The sequence below is a fragment of the Salvelinus namaycush genome, chromosome 4 (assembly GCF_016432855.1).
Source record: "Salvelinus namaycush isolate Seneca chromosome 4, SaNama_1.0, whole genome shotgun sequence".
NCBI classification, from domain to species: Eukaryota; Metazoa; Chordata; class Actinopteri; order Salmoniformes; family Salmonidae; genus Salvelinus; species Salvelinus namaycush.
In genome coordinates, this window is record NC_052310.1 from 10,456,941 (window position 1) to 10,479,440 (window position 22,500).

Below are 22,500 nucleotides of genomic sequence, written 5' to 3' on the forward strand. Positions count from 1 at the left end.
TGTCCCTATCCTAACTCTGTGTGTATTCTGGTTGTCCCTCTCCTAACTCTGTGTGTGTTTTGGATTGTCCCTATCCTAACTGTGTGTATCTGGTTGTCCCTCTCTAGATTGACTCTTTCTCAAGGTTTTAACTCTGTGTGTTTGTGGTTGTCACACTTCTCTTCTTATAATCTGATTTGAAACCTTAACCTTAACACTAAGCTTAACCACACTGCTAACCTTGGGTCTAGCCCTAACCTTAAATTAAGACAAACAAGCACATTTTTGTTTTCATACATTTTTACAATAGAGCCAATTTTGACTTTGAGGCAACTAGTGACAACCCCTAACTATGTGTGGTTGTGGTTGTCCCTCTTCAGATTGACTATTTATAGTTTAGTATAGTTTATTTACTTTATTAGCACAAAAAAAAGAATGACAAACAGTGCAGATGAAATACATGTAAAAAGGTGTGCAGGACTCTTTCTAGATACTAACTTTGTGTTTGTTTCTGGTTGTCCCTCTCCTAACTCTGTGTTTGTTTCTGGTTGTCCCTCTCCAGATTGGCTCGTTCTTCATGATCAACCTGTGTCTGGTCGTCATCGCCACCCAGTTCAGTGAGACCAAGCAGAGGGAGAGCCAGCTGATGAGGGAACAGCGCGTCCGTTTCCTGTCCAACGCTAGTACCCTGGCCTCCTTCTCCGAGCCGGGCTCCTGCTACGACGAGCTGCTCAAACTCCTGGTCCACGTCATCCGCAATGGGTTCAGGCAGGTGGCCCATGTCTGCCGGGCCGTGATGCGCCGTGCTGGGATGAACATCGCAGCCTCTCCTCCTGCCCTGGAGAGAGAGAGGGAACGGGAACGGGGGAGCCAGAGAAAGAGGAGGAAGACTTCGAGACAGGGTTCTGTGGTCTCCACAAAAGGGTCTATGTCCGTTCATTACTTGGTTCACCAACATCACCATCATCATTATCACTATCACTTAGTGAACGGGAGTGTGCGAGGGAGACTAGGGGGGAGAGGGGTGGCGGGGGTCGGGGGAGGAGGGGGGGAAGTGGAGATGGGTTCCCATAGCAACAACGGGGGCACTGGACGTCTCATGCTGGGTCCTCTTCCGTTGCCGACCTCTGACCTGAACTTGGCAAACCCGGTGTCACCGGCCAATCCCGCTCTGGGAACCGGCAAAGGCAACTCGTCATCAGTGCGGAGTACATTACACACAGACTGCCACCTGGAGCCCAGCACCCCCACACTCCTCGCCCCTACCACTAGCCCCTTCTCCCTGGCCCCTACGCCCATGTCCAGGCCTATGAAGAGGAACTCAGTACCGTTCGCTGGTCCCAGACCTAAAAACTACCCCACCCTACAGCCCAGCACACTAATGGAGTTTAGAAGTGGCAGTGTTACAGCTAGTACCATTAGTAATATAAATCTCAATATACCCTCTCTACCCCTGGTGAGAGGACCACCGAGTGTGTTAGACACACACACACCCACAGGTAAGCCATTAAACACACTCAAACCAATGTGAGAAAGACAGAACTTAGAGGTGTGGTTTGACTGGTGTTTTTGTCTTGTTTTAATTGAAGTCATGCTGTGACTGTGATGATATAGGGAGTAAAAGGGAACATTGCTTTTTCTGACGTGCAAATATCAACAAATGTGCTGATGTGATTAATCTGGAACTATGACAGTTTTTCTTCTCCATCCCTCCTTCCTTTCATCGTCACCGTCCATCCCTTCCTCCCTCCAGCCCAGCTCTCACGACATGACCTGAGTGCCATCGGAACCCTGGACCCCTCGTTCACCTTTGACCCTGAGTCGTGCCCCTACTGTGTCAAGGCTCTGTCAGGGGAGTCAGAAGGCACAGACGGAAACGAGACCCCCGGGGAATCCGACAGCGAGGGCGTCTACGAGTTCACCCAGGACCTCCACCACAGGAACCGCAGGGACCGTCGGGACAGCCGTCAGCCCAGGAAGAGGCAGCGAAAGCTGGGTAGCACGGTGGGGAGAGTGGTCCGGGCCTGGAGGCTGGTGTGTGATACCTTTAGGAAGATAGTGGACAGCAAGTATTTTGGAAGAGGAATCATGATCGCCATTCTGATTAATACACTGAGTATGGGGATTGAGTTCCACGAACAGGTGAGTGTGATTTTGTTGTTTGTACAGTATATATTGTGTAGGATTGTGGGTGTGTGTGTGTGTGTGTTGGTGTAGGACTGGGGTAGGTTGGGATTAGACAAGCCAATCTGTAGTCTGAGGACTATTCCCTGTCAGGTCAGTGGTTCAGACTGTGTGTAGCCGTGTGCAGTGAACCTCTCTTGGCCTTTACTCAACTTCATTCCCTGAAGGCCGAAGAGAAATTCCCTTTTTTCTCAATCCTCAGAGCGTTTCAACTCTGGACTGTCTTTTTTATAGGAGCATATTTGTGGCCATGTGAAGCGCAGGAGAGCGTGTGTGTGTGTGTCTGTGTGTCTGTGTGTAAAGGGTTAGGAAGGCCCCGAAACATCTGAAATCCAGGGCTTTATTGGCATGGGAAACATACGTTTACATTGCCAAAGGAAGTTGTAAAAAGTGAAAAAAAACAGTAAACATTACATTCACAAAAGTTCCAACATTTCACATTATGTGCAAGTAGTTAACTACAGAAGTACAAAAGGGAAAATAAATAAACATAAATATGGGTTGTATTTACAATGGTGTTTGTTCTTCACTGGTTGACCTTTTCTAGTGGCAACAGGTCACACATCTTGCTGCTGTGGTATTTCACCCAATAGATATGTGAGTTTATCAAGATCCTTAAGTTTGGGTCAGTCACAGTGGTCAGGTATTCTGCCACTTTGTACTCTCTGTTTAGGGCCAAATAGCATTCTAGTTTGCTCTGTTTTTTTGTTAACTCTTTCTAATGTGTCAAGTAATTCTCTTTTTGTTTTCTCATGATTTGGTTGGGTCTAATTGTGCTGTTGTCCTGGGGCTCTGTGGGGTCTGTTTGTGTTTGTGAACAGATCCCCAGGACCAGCTTGCTTAGGGGACTCTTCTTCAGGTTCATCTCTCTGTAGGTGATGGCTTTGTTATGGAAGGTTTGGGAATCGCTTCCTTTTAGGTGGTTGTAAATACATTTGATTGATTGTACAATTTAACGGCTCTTTTCTGGATATGATCATTAGCGGTTATCGGCCTAATTCTGCTATGCATTATTTGGTGTTTTATGTTGTACACTGATGATATTTTTGCAGAATTCTGCATGCATAGTCTCAATTTGGTGCTTGTCCCATTTTGTGAATTATCTCTCTCTCTCATGGAGCGAGCTGTGTGTATATTTCTCGTTACTATGGTAAATATTATTCAAAAAGGTTGAAGTAGTATTATATAGTTATGGAGCAGTTCAACAATCATTCCTGTTAAGTGGGACACAAAATGGCCAAATGCTACTTGTGTACTTTTATAGACACACACATAGAAGATGCATCTTCAGGGACCCATCCTGAGCAGGTCTGAGTACAGTGCTTATCACTTTGGGTTGTGAGACTGGGAGAGTTAGAGGACATGACCCATCCCGAGCAGGTCTGAGTACAGTGCTTATCACTTTGAGTTGTGAGACTGGGAGAGTTAGAGGACATGACCCATCCTGAGCAGGTCTGAGTACAGTGTTTATCTCTTTGGGTTGTGAGACTGGGAGAGTTAGAGGACATGACCCATCCTGAGCAGGTCTGAGGATAGTGTTTATCTCTTTGGGTTGTGAGACTGGGAGAGTTAGAGGACATGACCCATCCTGAGCAGGTCTGAGTACAGTGTTTATCTCTTTGGGTTGTGAGACTGGGAGAGGTAGAGGACATGACCCATCCTGAGCAGGTCTGAGGACAGCGTTTATCTCTTTGGGTTGTGAGACTGGGAGAGTTAGAGGACATGACCCATCCTGAGCAGGTCTGAGGACAGCGTTTATCTCTTTGGGTTGTGAGACTGGGAGAGTTAGAGGACATGACCCATCATGAGCAGGTCTGAGGACAGCGTTTATCTCTTTGGGTTGTGAGACTGGGAGAGTTAGAGGACATGACCCATCCTGAGCAGGTCTGAGGACAGTGTTTATCTCTTTGGGTTGTGAGACTGGGAGAGTTAGAGGACATGACCCATCCTGAGCAGGTCTGAGGACAGCGTTTATCTCTTTGGGTTGTGAGACTGGGAGAGTTAGAGGACATGACCCATCCTGAGCAGGTCTGAGTACAGTGTTTATCTCTTTGGGTTGTGAGACTGGGAGAGTTAGAGGACATGACCCATCCTGAGCAGGTCTGAGGACAGTGTTTATCTCTTTGGGTTGTGAGACTGGGAGAGTTAGAGGACATGACCCATCCTGAGCAGGTCTGAGGACAGCGTTTATCTCTTTGGGTTGTGAGACTGGGAGAGTTAGAGGACATGACCCATCCTGAGCAGGTCTGAGGACAGTGTTTATCTCTTTGGGTTGTGAGACTGGGAGAGTTAGAGGACATGACCCATCCTGAGCAGGTCTGAGGACAGCGTTTATCTCTTTGGGTTGTGAGACTGGGAGAGTTAGAGGACATCTGTTACTGTGACACTTTCACTCCCTAAGCTGAGCTCATATCTACACAGTCTCTTTCAATTATGTTCTCTCTCTCTCTCTCTCTCTCTCTCTCTCTCTCTCTCTCTCTCTCTCTCTCTCTCTCTGTCTCTCTCTCTGTCTCTCTCTCTCTCTCTCTCTCTCTCTCTCTCTCTCTCTCTCTCTCTCTCTCTCTCTCTGTCTCTGTCTCTGTCTCTCTCTCTCTCTCAAACCGTAGCCTGAAGGGAGCACGCCACCAGATATGCTGCGCATGCACTATATGTCATACAGATGTAGTGGTGAAGCAGATTGAAGAGATCTCAACGGTGTGTTGAGAGAGAGTTTGTGTGTTCGAGAGAGAGAGAGAGTTTGAGTGTTCGAGAGAGAGAGTTTGATTGTGTGTGAGAGAGATAGTTTGTGTGAGAGAGAGAGTTTGTGTCTGTGTGTGTGTGTTAGAGATATATTTTGTGTGTTTGTGAGAGAGATAGTTTGTGTGAGAGAGAGAGTTTGTGTCTGTGTGTGTGTGTTAGAGATATATTGTGTGTGTTTGTTAGGGAGATAGTTTGTGTGTGTGTATGAGAGAGAGTTTGTGTGTGTGTGTGTTAGGGAGGGGTTAGGGGAGAAGAGAGTCCACCTTCCCATTGAGTGTTCCAACGTTCCATCTTCCATGTGTAGTTCCCCTCAGATTCTTCCGTCTTTTTATCCCCCAGCCGACCCACATGGTGTGAGTTTGTGTGTGTGTGCAGAGCAGAGCAGGCATCCAGATTCACAGGGTTACTACCCAGTCGCTCAACAAATACTACCAGACGCCAATTACACACAAACGCTCTCTCGCTCTCGCTCTCTCACACGCACGTTTGCACGCACACACACACACACACTTTCTCTCCTGGTTTTAGGAGAGAGTTTTATAGTTTTCCTCCCCTATCCCTCCCTCTTCTCCCTCGTTATCCTCTTGTGTTTGCTCCCTCGTTCCCTCTCCCTCGTTCCCTCTCCCTCGTTCCCTCTCCCTCGTTCCCTTTCTTTGTCTGGGTTCTTCTGACATGAATTCCTACACTCTAGATGAGGCTGGGAAAGTTATAATTTGAGTGTGTGCTAGAGTGTGAATATATCCGTACGTGTGAAAAGTTTGGTGAGACAAAACATTGAGCTACACTCCTCCAATCCTCCAACCAGCTAATACCCCACTAAGCTCTTTCTCATTCCCCTTTCTCTAACACTGTCCTCAAGGAGATGCTGACTCTGCAACTCTACCGCATGTACAGTACATACTCTGTTCAACTTGTCAGGGGGATAGAGGAAGGTGGAAGAGAGTGGGAACCTTGTAAAATAAAAGGAGAGGTTATTTGTGCCAGACATTCCAGTCGATGAAGTCTTACCCAGAACCATACCTCCATGTATTCTCTGCAAATATTCTACTAGAAACTACCAGATATCCCACTCCTTACTCTCTCCATCTCCCTCTCTCTCTGTCTCTCTCCATCTCCCTCTCTCTATCTTTCTCTGTCTCTCTCCCTCTATCTCTCTCTCTCTCTCCATCTCTGTCTCTCTCTCCCTCCCCACCTCTGTCTCTCTCCATTTCTCTCTCCATCTCCCTCTCTCTCTCTGTCTCTCTCCATTTCTCTCTCCATCTCTGTCTCTCTCTCCCTCCCCACCTCTGTCTCTCTCCATTTCTCTCTCCATCTCCCTCTCTCTCTCTGTCTCTCTCCATTTCTCTCTCCATCTCTCTCTTTTCTCAGCAGGTTGTGTGGCTATTGTTGTGTCTCTGTTAGAAAGATGGCTCGGACCCCAAATACCTTTCACCAGTGGTGGAAAAAGTACCCAACTGTCATACTTGAGTAAAAGTAAAGATACCTTAATAGAAAATGACTCAAGTAAAAGTAAAAGTCACCCAGTAAAATACTACTTGAGTACAAGTCTAAAAGTATTTGTTTTAAAATATAATTAAGTATCAAAACTAAAAGTATATATAATTTAAAATTCTTATATGAAGCAAACCAGATGGCACAATGATCTAGTTTTTTTTTTTTACAGAAAGCCAGGGGCACACTCCAACACTCAGACATCATTTACAAGCAAAGCATTTGTGTTTAGTGAGGCAGAGGCAGTAGGGGTGATCAGGGATGTTCGGTTGATAACTGCCTGAGTTTGACTATTTTCTAAGCATTCAAAATGTAGCAAGTACTTTTGGGTGTCGACGAAAATGTATGGAGTAAAAAGTGCAATATTGTCTTAAAGGAATGTAGTGAAGTGAAAGTAATATTAGTAGTACTTTAAAAGTATTTTTACTTAAGTACTTTACACCACTGCCTTTAACACTAGGGGAAAGTGGGCTTTATACAGCTGTAGAACTCTCCCTCCACCAACACAGAGAGCTAGTTTGCTAAAGGTTTCTCCTTTCACAGATGCTATTGACTATGGACTCTAGTTCGCTTTTGAAATATGACAATGCCTCACAAACTTCCATTTTTTTAGGGAACTGTCACTTTATTTAAGGGGGACTCTGAAGGGATGAATACACACTCCCTGGGTTGTGGTGTGGTGTGCTCAGTGTCTAACAGGCGTATCCAGAGCCTGTATTTAAAGGGGATTTTACAAGATAAATCACTGATCTCTTTTAGATGGACATGGAGGGGAGGGAAGCTGAGAGCCCCATGTTTTACCCCCAGACATACAGGACGAGGGACACAAAGGCCAAGCTATATTTTTGGTTGGCAGTAAATAGATCTAATGGTCTTATTAATCTTTGATAAGTCGGATGACTAAGAGGATGGGTGCGTCTGAATCAAATGGCCCTGCTATCATCTACCATTATGCAAGATTGTCTGTCTGTCTGTCATTCATTTAGAACAGATCACGTTTTTGATTATAGACACCACCACGCACCCCATTGTGTTAGGTCTCCCATGGTTGAGTTGGCATAACCTTGTTATTTCCTGGTCCGAATGGGAGACTGCTGGGTTGGTCACAAGAGTGTCAGGGGAGGTGTCTCGTGGTGTCTGTCAACACCACTATGGTGGAAAAACCGGACCACGCCCCTCAAGTGGAGTTACCAGAAGAATACCCGGATCTGCATCGGGTTTTCTTTAAGTCCCAGAATACACGCCTGCCTCATTGCTCCTGGGACTGTGCCATTGACCTGCTGTCTGACGCAGCCCTCCCGAGAGGACACGTCTAACATCTCTCCTATGTGGAGACCGAGGCCATGGAGACATACGTACAGGAGAGCCTCCAGCAGGGTTTATCCGCCCCCAGACGGTGATGTAGAGGGGTGGATAAACAGTTGTTTGTTCCACAAAACAAAATTGAAAATCTGGCACGTTTTGTGTCCTCTAGTCACTCCCTATATCAGCTGTTAGATGTGAACCAGGCGTAGTTTTACTTTTCTGCTTTTTAATAAAGTTTGTTGACTTGAAAAGGAAGTTGCAAAAAAGTTTATATACACCTTAGCCAAATACATTTAATCCTAGTAAAAATTCCCTGTCTTAGGTCAGTTAGGATCACCACTTTATTTTAAGAATGTGAAATGTCAGAATAATAGTAGAGAGAATGAGTTATTTCAGCTTATTTTTCTTTCATCACATTCCCAGTGGGTCAGAAGTTTACATACACTCAATGAGTATTTGGTAGCATTGCCTTTAAATTGTTGAACTTGGATCAAACGTTTCGGGTAGCCTTCCACAAGCTTCCCACAATACGTTGGGTGAATTTTGGCCCATTCCTTCTGACAGAACAAGTGTAACTGAGTCAGGATGTAGGCCTTTTTCCTCGCACATGCTTTTTAAGTTCTGCCCACAAATTTTCTATAGGATTGAGGTCAGGGCTTTGTGATGGCCACTCAAATACCTTGACTGTTGTCCTTAAGCCATTTTGCCACAACTTTGGAAGTATGCTTGGGGTCATTGTCCATTTGGAAGACCCATTTGCAACCAAGCTTTAACTTCCTGACTGATGTCTTGAGATGTTGCTTCAATATATCCACATCTATTTTATGAAGTGAACCAGTCCCTCCTGCAGCAAAGCACCCCACATCATAATGCTGCCACCCCCGTGCTTCACAGTTGGGATGGTGTTATTCGGCTTGCAAGCCTCCCCCTTTTTCCTCCAAACATAATGATGGTCATTATGGCCAAACAGTTCTATTTTTGTTCTTGGCTGATTTATTTAGATTTTCCCATGACATCAAGCAAAGAGGCACTGAGTTTGAAGGTAGGCCTTAAAATACATCCACAGGTACACCAACGATTGACTCAAATGATGTCAATTAGCCTATCAGAAGCTTCTAAAGCCATGACAATTTTCTGGAATTTTCTAAGCTGTTTAAAGGCACAGTCAACTTAGTGTATGTAAACTTCTGACCCACTGGAATTGTGATACAGTGAATTATAAGTGAAATAATCTGTCTGTAAACAATTGTTGGAAAAATGACTTGTGTCATGCACAAAGTAGATGTCCTAACCGACTTGCCAAAACTATAGTTTGTTAAGAAGAAATTTGTGGAATGGTTGAAAAATATATATATGTTTTGTATACTGAGTGTACAAAACATTAAGGACACCTGCTCTCTTGACAGGTGAATCCAGTTGAAAGCCATTATCCCTTATTGATGTCACTTGTTAAATCCACTTCAATCAGTGAATATAGATGTAGATGAAGGGGGAGAAGACAGATTTTTAAACCTTGAGACATGGATTGTGTGTGTGTCATTCACAGGGTGATTGGGCAAGAGAAAATATATGCTGCAAGGTTTTTCACCGTCAACAGTTTCCCGTGTGCGTCAAGAATGGTCCACCATCCAAAGGACATTCAGCCAACTTGACACAACTGTGGGAAGCATTTGAGTTAACAAGGGGTTGCCTCCCTGTGGAATGCTTATAACACAAAAAGCAAGTTCTGCAGGCTCTAGTTTTGTCTAATCTTGATTATTGTCCAGTCGTGTGGTCCAGTGCTGCAAGGAAATACCTAGTTAAGCTGCAGCTGGCCCCGAACAGAGCGGCACATTTTGCTCTTAATTGTATTCAGAGGGCTGATATAAAATACTATGCATGCCAGTCTCCCTTGGATAAGAGTTGAGGAGAGACTGACTGCATCACTTCTTTTTATAAGAAACATTGTGTTGAAAATCCCAAATTGTTTGCAGTCAACTTACACACAGCTCTGACACACACACTTATCCCACCAGACATGCTACCAGGGGTCTTTTCATAGTCTCCAAATACAGAACAAATTCAGAAAGCTTACAGTATTATATAGAGCCCTTATTGCATGGAACTTCCTTCCATCTCATATTGCTCAAATAAACAGCAAACCTGGTTTCAAAAACAGATAAAGCAACACCTCGCGGCACAACGCCTCTCCCCTATTTGACCTAGATAGTTTGTGTGTATGCATTGATATGTAGGCTACGTGTGCCTTTTTAAAAATGTATGTAGTTCTGTCTTTGAGCTGTTCTTGTCTAATGATGTTCTGTATTATGTCATTCTGTATTATGTTTCTTGTTTTGTGTGGATCCCAGAAAGAGTAGCTGCTGCTTTTGCAACAGCTAATGGGGATCCTAATAAAATAAGTCTATGCCCTGAGGAATTGAGTCTGTTCTGATGGCAAAAGGGGGGGGTACAACTCAATATTAGGAAGGTGTTCTTAATGTTTTGTACACTCACTGCATATGGTATATACAGTGCCTTCAGGAAGTATTCTCACTCCTTGACTATTACACATTTTGTTGTGTTATAAAGTGGATTAAAGTTGATGTAATTGTCATTTTTCTTCAACGATCTACACAAACTACTGTAAATAAATGTTTTAATGGAAAATGAAACACTAATATATCTTGTTTAGATAAGTAGTCAACTCCCTGAGTCAATACATGTTAGAATTACCTTTTGCAGTGATTACAGCTGTAAGTCTTTCTTGGTAAGTCTGTAAGGGCTTAGCACACATGGATTGTAAAATATTTGCCCGTTATTCTATGCCCAAAATGCTAGACAGACATTTTAAAATTGCACAAGGTGAGACTCAGATGCAGACACAGGAGGCAGATGGTTTGAGTCTTTGATATTTATTACATCCAAAAGGGGTAGGCAAGAGATTGGTCGTGGACATGCAAAAGGTCAAAAGCAGTTCAGAGTCCAGGAGGTACAGTGTGGCAGGCAGGCTCGAGGTCAGGGCAGGCAGAATGGTCAGGCAGGCGGGTACAGAGTCCAGAAAACAAGCAAGGGTCAAAACCGGGAGGACTAGAAAAAAAGAATAGAAACGTCAGGAGCACGGGAAAAACAGACTGGTTGACTTGGAACATACAAGAAGAACTGGCACAGAGAGACAGGAAACACAGGGATATATACACCAGGGATAACAAGCGACACCTGGAGGGCGTGGCGCAATAACAAGGACAGGTGAAACTTATCAGGGTGTGACACATTTTCTGATTTTGCCAAAGATTTTCAAGCCGATTTAACTCAAACTGGAACTAGGCCACTCCGAAACATTCAACGGCATCTTGGTAAGCAACTCCAGTGTATATTTGGCCTTATGTTTTAGGTAATTGTCTTGCTGAAATGTGAATTTCAAATCAAATCAACATTTATTTGTCACATACACATGTTTAGCAGATGTTATTGCGGGTGTAGCGAAATGCCTGTGTTTCTAGCTCCAACAGTGTAGTAATATATAACAAGTAATATCTAATAATACACACAATCTAAAGAAATGAAATGGAATTAACTTCTTAGGGCTACAATCCCGTTAACGGGATCGATATGACAACAGCCAGTGAAAGTGCAGGGTGCCAAATTCAAACAACAGAAATCTCATAATTAAAATTCCTCAAGCATACAAGTATTTCACACCATTTTAAAGATACACTTCTTGTTAATCCCACCACAGTGTCCGATTTCAAAAAGGCTCTACAGCGAAAGCACTACAAATGATTATGTTAGGTCACTGCAAAAATCACAGAAAAACACAGCCATTTTTCCAGCCAAAGACAGGAGTCACAAAAAGCAGAAATAGAGATAAAATGAACATCTAACCTTTGATGACCTTCATCAGATGACACTCATAGGACTTCATGTTACACAATACATATATGTTTTGTTCGATAAAGTTCATATTTATATCCAAAAACCTCAGTTTACATTGGCGCCATGTTCAGAAATGCCTCCAAAATATCCGGAGAAATTGCAGAGAGCCACATCAAATAACAGAAATACTCATCATAAACTTTGATGAAAGATACATGTTTTACATAGAATTAAAGATAAACTTGTTCTTAATGCAATCCCTTTCTCAGATTTCAAAAAAGCGTTACAGAAAAAGCACAATATTCAATAATCTGAGAACAGCGTTCAGCCACAAAAGCAAGCCATACAGTTACCCGCCAAATTGTGTATTCAACAAAAGTCATAAATAGCATTATAAATCTTCACTTACCTTTGCTGATCTTCGTCGGAATGCACTCCCAGGACTCCCACTTCCACAAGAAATGTTTGTTTTGTTCGGTAATGTCCATCAATAGCTACTTTTGTTAGCGCGTTTGGTAAACCAATCCAAAGTCACGAAGCGCGTTCACTAAAAGCAGACGAAATGTCAAAAAGTTCCGTAACAGTCAGTAGAAACATGTCAAACGATGTATTGAATCAATCTTTAGGATGTTTGTTGCCAACAGGATGCATGTTTTGGTCTATTTTTATTCTGTGCAGGCTTCCTTCTTTTCACTCTGTCATTTATGTTAGTATTGTGGAGTAATGTTGTTGATCCATCCTCAGTTATCTTCTATCACAGCTATTCAACTCTGTAACTGTTTTAAAATCACCATTGGCCTCATGGTGAAATCTCTGAGCGGTGTCCTTCCTCTCCCACAACTGAGTTAGGAAGGACGCCTGTATCTCTGTAGTAAGTGGGTGTATTGATACACTTTCCAAAGTGTAATTAATAACTTCACCATGCTCAAAGGGATATTCAATATCTGCTTTTTTTACCCATCTACCAATAGGTGCCCTTCTTTGTGAACCATTGTGGTTGAATCTGTGCTTTAAAATGCACTCCTCAACTGAGGGACCTTACAGATAATTGTGTGTTTGGTACAGAGATTTTGTAATCATAAAATAATCTTGAGGTTGTGATGCTCATCATCCATAATCGTCTGATGCATGATTATAGAATTACTGTGCCAGCCCATCAGTCATTGGGTCTCTACATATGTGGTTTCTAACAAACATACAAAAATGGGTCAGGTAAAGTGTGACGGAATCCACTCTTACACAATGTGTTACACAAACACACATACACATGTGGTTTGCGTGTACGCCTGTTGCCTTACGCCTGTTGCCTTTGCACTCGTTGTTGAAGATACATGATATACTCCAGACCTCTGATCCCTGCTTCTTATCACACACAGACACAACCTGAAACACCCAGCTTGCCGTTCCTGAAACTCCTTACGCAGTAAGGTTAGGACAGGAGGAAGGATGAGAGGGCGGAGGAGGGGGATAGGGGAGGAACGGGAGAGGGGAGGAGGAAGGATGAGAGGGGAGGAAGGATGAGAGGGGAGGAGGAAGGATGAGAGGGGAGGAGGAAGGATGAGAGGGGAGGAGGAAGGATGAGAGGGGAGGAGGAAGGATGAGAGGGGAGGGGAGGAGAGGGGAGGAAGGATGAGAGGGGAGGAAGGATGAGAGGGGAGGAAGGATGAGAGGGGAGGAAGGATGAGAGGGGAGGAGGGGGAGAGGGGAGGAGGGATTAGATGGATGGAAGATGTATCTGCTCTCTCTCCGCAGTTACTGTAAGAGCGTTGCCTTTTATGGTGTGTGTGTGTGTGTGTGTGTGTGTGTGTGTGTGTGTGTGTGTGTGTGTGTGTGTGTGTGTGTGTGTGTGTGTGTGTGTGTGTGTGTGTGTGTGTGTGTGTGTGTGTGTGTGTGTGTGTGTGTGTGTGTGTGTGTGTGGATACTTGTCCTGCTGCCAACTATATGAAACAGGCTGCTTTATTTAATCAGAGGGCAGTGTTCTTCTTCACATGAGGGAGTCGCTCCCTCGTTCTTTAAAGGAAACCAGTGAGTGAAGGGATTAGCTTTTCAACCGCTCCCACCTGTCCCTTGGCATCCATCCATCTCTCTTCCTTCCTCTATTTGACTCTTCTCTACTGTCATTCTTCTCTCCACCCTGTCCCCTCTTTCCTCTCAGCAGCGGTTTGCTCATGGTGGGATTTTTTCCCCCGACCTTCTTTCACTCTCTCTCGTTCTCTCTCGCTCTCCTTCTGTCTTTCTCTCACCCTGTTATTTTACAGTTTACATCTCTCCGTTGTTAATAAGGAAACTGAGGTTTCAGGCTCTGGGGAGAGAGGGTGGTGGTGTGGCTGGGTAATATACGCAGCTGGGGACTATTTGTTTATTTTGTGTGTGTGAGTGTGAGTGTGAGTGTGAGTGTGTGTGTGTGTGTGTGTGTGTGTGTGTGTGGATACTTGTCCTGCTGCCAACTATATGAAACAGGCTGCTTTATTTAATCAGAGGGCAGTGTTCTTCTTCACATGAGGGAGTCGCTCCCTCGTTCTTTAAAGGAAACCAGTGAGTGAAGGGATTAGCCTTTCAACCGCTCCCACCCGTCCCTTGGCATCCATCCATCTCTCTTCCTTCCTCTATTTGACTCTTCTCTACTGTCATTCTTCTCTCCACACTGTCCCTTCTTTCCTCTCAGCAGCGGTTTGCTCATGGTGGGATTTTTTTCCCCCGACCTTCTTTCACTCTCTCTCGTTCTCTCTCGCTCTCCTTCTGTCTTTCTCTCACCCTGTTATTTTACAGTTTACATCTCTCCGTTGTTAATAAGGAAACTGAGGTTTCAGGCTCTGGGGAGAGAGGGTGGTGGTGTGGCTGGGTAATATACGCAGCTGGGGACTATTTGTTTATTTTGTGTGTGTGAGTGTGAGTGTGTGTGTGTGTGAGTGCGTGTGTGCGTGTGCGTGTGTGTTTGTCTGTGTGTGTGTCCTCATTGTTTCTTTCTTCTCTTGTTACAGACCATATATTAAAATAAAACTGCTAAGTAGTTTTTTGGGGTATCTGTATGTTACTTTAGTATGTATATTTTTGAAAACTTTTCCTTCACTACAATTCCTAAAGAAGATGATTGTCACGATCGTCTTTGGGTGAGATAGAGGACCAAGGCGCAGCGTGTGGAAAATACATCTTATTTTATTGAGAAGAGAGAGAAAACACAAAACGAACACTATACACAAACTAACAAAACAACAAACGACCGTGAAGCTAAATAACGTAAGTGCACAGACAAGCAACAAACGTTCAACATAGACAATTACCCACAAACAGCTAAAGCCTATGGCTGCCTTAAATATGGCTCCCAATCAGAGACAACAATAACCAGCTGTCTCTGATTGAGAACCAATTCAGGCAATCATAGACTTTCCTAGACACCTACACTGAACACTAACCCATCTACTCTACTTAACCCCCTAAACCATACAACCACCCTAGACAATACAAAAAACACATACCTTCCCCATGTCACACCCTGACCTAACTAAAATAATAAATGAAACAAAGAATACTAAGGCCAGGGCGTGACAGTACCCCCCCCCCAAAGATGCGGACTCCGGCCGCAGAACCTGAAACAGAAGGGGAGGGTCCGGGGTGGCCCCCCATCATGGCGGCGGCTCGGGCGCGGGACGAGGCCCCCACTCCACCATTGTCAATACCCGCTTTGGTGGCGCCTCTGGAGCGGCGGCCCTTGTAGAAAGTCCCGGACTGAAGACCATCCCAGAGGGCGCCACCGGACGGATGGGTAGCTCCGGACTGAGAGGTAGCTCCGGACTAAGGGGTAGCTCCGGACTGAGGGGGGGTAGCTCCGGACTGAGGGGGGGTAGCTCCGGACTGAGGGAGGGTAGCTCCGGACTGAGGGGGGGTAGCTCCGGACTGAGGGACTGCAGCTCCGGACTGAGGGACTGCAGCTCCGGACTGAGGGACGGCAGCTCCGGACTGAGGGACGGCAGCTCCGGACTGAGGGACGGCAGCTCCGGACTGAGGGACGGCAGCTCCGGACTGAGGGACGGCAGCTCCGGACTGAGGGACGGCAGCTCCGGACTGAGGGACTGCAGCTCATGGCTGGCTGACGGATCTGGCTGCTCATGGCTGGCTGACGGATCTGGCTGCTCATGGCTGGCTGACGGATCTGGCTGCTCATGGCTGGCTGACGGATCTGGCTGCTCATGGCTGGCTGACGGATCTGGCTGCTCATGGCTGGCTGACGGATCTGGCTGCTCCTGGCTGGCTGACGGATCTGGCTGCTCCTGGCTGGCGGAAGGCTCTGGCTGATCCTGGCTGGCGGAAGGCTCTGGCTGATCCTGGCTGGCGGAAGGCTCTGGCTGATCCTGTCTGGCGGAAGGCTCTGGCTGATCCTGTCTGGCGGAAGGCTCTAGCTGCTCCTGTCTGGCGGAAGGCTCTAGCGGCTCCTGTCTGGCGGAAGGCTCTGGCGGCTCCTGTCTGGCGGACGGCTCTGAAGGCTCATGGCAGACGGGCGGCTTTGCAGGCTCAGTACAGACGGGCGGCTTTGAAGACTCAGTACAGACGGGCAGTTCATACGGCGCTTGGCAGACGGACAGTTCAGACAGCGTTGGGCAGACAGGCAGTTCAGGCGCCGTTGGGCAGACGGGCAGTTCAGGCGCCGTTGGGCAGACGGGCAGTTCAGGCGCCGTTGGGCAGACGGGCAGTTCAGGCGCCGTTGGGCAGACGGGCAGTTCAGGTGCCGTTGGGCAGACGGGTAGTTCAGGCGCCGTTGGGCAGACGGGCAGTTCAGGCGCCGTTGGGCAGACGGCAGACTCTGGCCGGCTGAGACGCACTGTAGGCCTGGTGCGTGGTGCCGGAACTGGAGGTACCGGGCTAAAGACACGCACCTTCAGGCTAGTGCGGGGAGAAGGAACAGGGCATGCTGGACCCTGGGGGCGCACATTAGGCCTAGTGCGTGGTGCCGGAACTGGTGGTACCGGACTGGGGACATGCATCTCAGGGCTAGTGCGGGGAGCAGCAACAGGACGCACAGGACTCTGGGGACACACAGGAGGCTTGGTGCGTGGTGTAGGCACTGGTGGTAAAGGGCTGGAGACACGCACCATAGGGCTAGTGCGTGGAGGAGGCACTGGTGGTACTGGGTTGGGGCGGGGAGGTGGCGCCGGAAATACCGGACCGTGCAGGCGTACTGGCTCCCTTGAGCACTGAGCCTGCCCAACCTTACCTGGTTGTATGCTCCCCGTCGCCCGACCAGTGCGGGGAGGTGGAATAACCCGCACCGGGCTATGTAGGCGAACCGGGGACACCATGCGTAAGGCTGGTGCCATGTAAGCCGGCCCGAGGAAACGCACTGGTGACCAGATGCGTTGGACCGGCTTCATGACATCCGGCTCAACGCTCAATCTAGCCCGGCCGATACGTGGAGCTGGAATGTACCGAACCGGGCTATGCACGCGTACAGGAGACACCATGCGCTCTACTGCGTAACACGGTGTCTGCCCGTACTCTCGTTCTCCACGGTAAGTACAGGGAGTAGGCGCAGGTCTCCTACCTGACTTCGCCACACTCCCTTTAAGGCCCCCCCAAGAAATTTTTGGGTTGTACTCACGGGCTTCCAGCCTTGCTTCCGTGCTGCCTCCTCATATCGCCTCCTCTCGGCTTTAGCTGCCTCCAGCTCTTCACGAGGGAGGCGATATTCTCCCGGTTGTGCCCAAGGTCCCTTTCCATCCAATATCTCCTCCCATGTCCATGAATCCTGTGTAGGTGGGTCCTGTTGCCGCTTGACACGCCGCTTGGTCCTAGATTGTTGGGTAATTCTGTCACGATCGTCTTTGGGTGAGATAGAGGACCAAGGCGCAGCGTGTGGAAAATACATCTTCTTTTATTGAGAAGAGAGAGAAAACACAAAACGAACACTATACACAAACTAACAAAACAACAAACGACCGTGAAGCTAAATAACGTAAGTGCACAGACAAGCAACAAACGTTCAACATAGACAATTACCCACAAACAGCTAAAGCCTATGGCTGCCTTAAATATGGCTCCCAATCAGAGACAACAATAACCAGCTGTCTCTGATTGAGAACCAATTCAGGCAACCATAGACTTTCCTAGACACCTACACTGAACACTAACCCATCTACTCTACAGCATGCACAAAGCCAACCTAACTAACCAAGAACCAACCAAACTAACCAAGAAACAACTTCATCAGATGACAGTCTTATAACATGTTATACAATAAATCTATGTTTTGTTCGAAAAATGTGCATATTTGAGGTATAAATCAGTTTTACATTGCAGCTACCATCACAGCTACCGTCACAAATAGGACCGAAGCAGCCAGAGTAATTACAGACACCAACGTCAAATACCTAAATACTCATCATAAAACATTTCTGAAAAATACATGGTGTACAGCAAATGAAAGACAGGCATCTTGTGATTCCAGCCAATATTTCCGATTTCTTAAGTGTTTTACAGCGAAAACACAATATAGCATTATATTAGCTTACCACAATAGCCAGAAACACAAGCCATTCCCCAGCAGCAAAAGTTAGCGATCGTAACAAACCAGCAAAAGATATATCATTTTTGACTAACCTTGATAAGCTTCATCAGATGACAGTCCTATAACATCAGGTTATACATACACTTATGTTTTGTTCGAAAATGTGCATATTTAGAGCTGAAATCAGTGGTTATACATTGTGCTAACGTAGCATCTTTTTCCCACAACGTCCGGATATTTTTCTGACACCCACATATTCTGACCAAATAACTATTCATAAACATTACTAAAAAATACATGTTGTATAGGAAATGATAGATACACTAGTTCTTAATGCAATCGCCGTGTTAGAATTCTAAAAATAACTTCATTACGACATCCAGCTTAGTTATAGCGAGAGAGTGCCCAAACTCTGGGCGCAAACTACTAGTACAACATGTTCGACAGATATATGAAATAGCATCATAAAATGGGTCCTACTTTTGACGATCTTCCATCAGAATGTTGTACAAGGGGTCCTTTGTTCAGAACAATCGTTGTTTGGATTTAGAATGTCCTCTTCTCCAGTCAATTAGCACGGAAAGCTAGCAAAGTGGCGCGAAGCTCTCCTTCCTGAACATACGCAGACAAAGCAACACGCCTAACGTCCCGAAAAAATTTCAATAATCTAATAAAACTATATTGAAAAAACATACTTTACGATGATATTGTCACATGTATCAAATAAAATCAAAGCCGGAGATATTAGTCGTCTATAACGACAGCTTATCAGAAGGCAAAACCAGGTCCCTTCACGCGCTCTCCAGAAAACAGGAAACTGGTGACACGTCATACAAAGAGCTTTTATTCGACCCCAGATCAAGTTATTCACTCCATTTCTTCTCTCACTGCCTGTCGACATCTAGTGGAAGACGTATGAAGTGCACGTATTCTAATAAATATCAAGGACATTTATAGGCAGGCCCTAGAACAGAGCATCGATTTCAGATTTTCCACTTCCTGTCAGGAAGTTTGCTGCAAAATGAGTTCTGTTTTACTCACAGATATAATTCAAACGGTTTTAGAAACTAGAGTGTTTTCTATCCAATAGTAATAATAATATGCATATTGTACGAGCAAGAATTGAGTACGAGGCCGTTTGAAATGGGCACCTTTTATCCAGGCTACTCAATACTGCCCCTGCAGCCCAAAGAGGTTAATCTGACTGCACTGTCTGATTTACAGTACCTTTTACAGCGAAAACATGCCATGAGATTGTTTGAGGACTGCACCCCACATCAAAATATTTTTCCACCGGCACAGGTTTCATACATTCACAAATAACGATTAAATATTCACTTACTTTTTGAATATCTTCCTCTGATTTGTCATCCAAAGGGTCACAGCTATAATATGTAGTATTGTTTTGTTAGATAAAATCCTTCTTTATATTCCAAAAAGTATGTTTAATTGGTGCCATCGATTTGAGTAATATACTCGTTCAACATGCAGAGAAAGGAATCCGAAAATCTACCCCTTAATTTTCTTTCAACAAGTCAAAATAAATGTCTATTTACTTCTCAGATACCCTAAAATGTAATCAAACTATAACATTTATTACGGAAAGAAGTATGTTTAATAGGAAACCGATGTTTAGCAGGTGCGTAATGTCTTCATAGTGCGCGCAAACACAAATTTCCAAGACTGTGTCCTTCTGCTAAAATGTATATTTCTTATTCATTTTTGAAGTTATAAGCCTGAAACCTTGAACATAGACTGCTGACACCCTGTGGAAGCCATAGGAATTGCATCCAGGGAGCTAATTTTCAATATGACCTTTCTCTTGAATTTCTAAGAGGATGGTCTCTCATATTTTTATTTATTTATAATGGTATCAGTTATATGCATATCCTGGCTTCAGGGCCTGAGCTACAAGCAGTTTACTTAGGGGACGTCATTCAGACAGGAGGTGGAGAAAGAAGGGGCCTAGCCCTAAGAAGTTATTAAGCCTCCCAGACCTTAACCCTTACCTTAACCATTCAGAGTCAATACCTAACCTTAACCATTCAGAGTCAATACCTAACCTTAACCATTCAGAGTCAATACCTAACCTTAACCATTCAGAGTCAATACCTAACCTTAACCATTCAGAGTCAATACCTAACCTTAACCATTCAGAGTCAATACCTAACCTTAACCATTCAGAGTCAATGCCTAACCTTAACCATTCAGAGTCAATGCCTAACATTAACCATTCAGAGTCATTGCCTAACCTTAACCTGTTTGGCGTGCAAGCCCGACGTCGGTACACTTATGACAACAGCCAGCTCAAAGTGCAGGGCGCGAAATTCAAAAGATATTTTTTTTAAATATTTAACTTTCACACATTAACAAGTCCAATACAGCATATGACAGGTACACATCTTGTGAATCAAGCCAACATGTCCGATTTTTAAAATGTTTTACAGGGAAGACACAATATGTAAATCTATTAGCTAACCACGTTAGCAAAAGACACCACTTTTCTTACTCCATCAGTTTTTTACTCCATCAGTAGCTATCACAAATTCGACCAAATAAAGATATAAATAGCCACTAACCAAGAAACAAATTCATCAGATGACAGTCTGATAACATATTTATTGTATAGCATATGTTTTGTTAGAAAAATGTGCATATTTCAGGTATAAATCATAGTTTACCATTGCAGCCACCATCACAACTCGACTAGAATAACTACAGAGAGCAACGTGTATTACCTAATTACTCATCATAAAACATTTCTTAAAAATACACAGCGTACAGCAATTGAAAGACACAGATCTTGTGAATCCAGACAATATTTCAGATTTTCTAAGTGTTTTACAGCGAAAACACAATATAGCGTTATATTAGCTTAGCACAGTAGCAAACCAAACAACAGCATTGATTCCAGCCAAACATAGCGATAACGTATTCACCACCAAAATATATTAATTTTCACTAACCTTCTCAGAATTCTTCAGATGACAGTCCTGTAACATCATATTACACAATGCATATAGAGTTTGTTCGAAAATGTGCATATTTAGCGGCACAAATCGTGCTTATACAATGAAAATAGTGTCCAAATACTCAAGCAATCTGTCCGGCGCCATCTTGGAAAGACACCTATTCTTATCGAAAACTATTCATAAACTTGACTAAAAAAATACAGGTTGGACAGCAATTGAAAGACAAATTAGTTCTTAATGCAATCGCTGAATTACATTTTTTAAATTAACGTTACTGCGCAATGCAGGGTGCGATAAAGCAAGGCTACACTGCAAGTAATGGCGTCTTATGCATTTTACTTTTTCCAACAGAACAATGAATTATCAGCATAAATAGTTCTTACTTTTGGATGAACTCCCATCAGAATCTTGGGAAAGGTGTCCTTTGTCCAAAAGAATCGTTGCTAGGTTGGAGAACGTCGTCTTCAACGTTGCAATTAGCAGTAAACAATAGCCATGTGGGCCAGAGATACCCAACTTCCTACAACGTCACGAAAATAAATACCCGAAAATCGCAATATACTGACATAAACTGATATAATTCGGTTTAAAATAACAACATTACGATGTCTTTAACACCTATATCGAATAAAAACAGAGCCGGATATAACTAGGAGCTAAAACAAGAGCTTCTAACATGACATGCCAAGACCCTCCCTGCATCAGAGCGAAGAGTGGAAAGATGGGACATTTCGGTTCCAAGCAATTTATAACCTTTGGGAACTACGTAGAAACTCCATTTCAACTCTCCCTATTCGCTGACACCCAGTGGAAGGCGTTTGCAGTGCATCTCAACCAATAGAGGACAGGCAAATTAATACACAGGTCTCAGAACAGCCAGCAAAATTCTGCATTCTGACATACACATAGGAAAATTGCTCTAAGTCGAGTTCTGTTTCACCCACAGATATAATTCAAACGGTTTTAGAAACTAGAGAGTGTTTTCTATCCAATAATAATAATATGCATATTGTACGAGCAAGAATTGAGTACGAGGCCTTTTTGAAATGGGCACCTTTTATCTGGCTACTCAATACTGCCCCTTGAGCCCAAAGAGGTTAACCATTCAGAGTCAATGCCTAACATTAACCATTCAGAGTCATTGCCTAAACTTAACCTTAAATACTTCAAAATGTGACGTTTGCAACAACTTTAAAATGGATGAACGTCTAATTCTACTGTGAGAGCTAGTTGGTGGTGAATGATTTGGTGGTTTTATTAGTGAAGAAACAGAAGAGGACCTGGAATTTAGCATCACTTTCACCCTGGGACAGCATTGGAGAGGGAGGGAGAGACACACCTGCATTGTCTTAGGTCAGATAGCGGGACTTCCATCTACACTGATGGTTACTGGCAATGCATGCCGTGTTAGAATGACGCTACCTGTCAGAGTGACTTACCTGTACTTGCTGGGAAGCCACACACACACACAAACACACA

The 22,500-nt window shown here is 44.6% G+C and overlaps 1 protein-coding gene across 1 annotated transcript in view; it reads left to right on the plus strand.

Moving 5' to 3' along the window:
* The window catches only part of LOC120045436 (voltage-dependent T-type calcium channel subunit alpha-1G-like), a 121,592-nt gene that overhangs the window by 70,963 nt on the left and 28,129 nt on the right, over positions 1–22,500 (plus strand). Inside the window, exons 7-8 of the mRNA XM_038990318.1 lie at positions 542–1,478; positions 1,733–2,121. Of these exons, the coding sequence (XP_038846246.1) occupies positions 542–1,478; positions 1,733–2,121 (1,326 nt within the window). The remainder of the gene's footprint in view (positions 1–541; positions 1,479–1,732; positions 2,122–22,500) is intronic.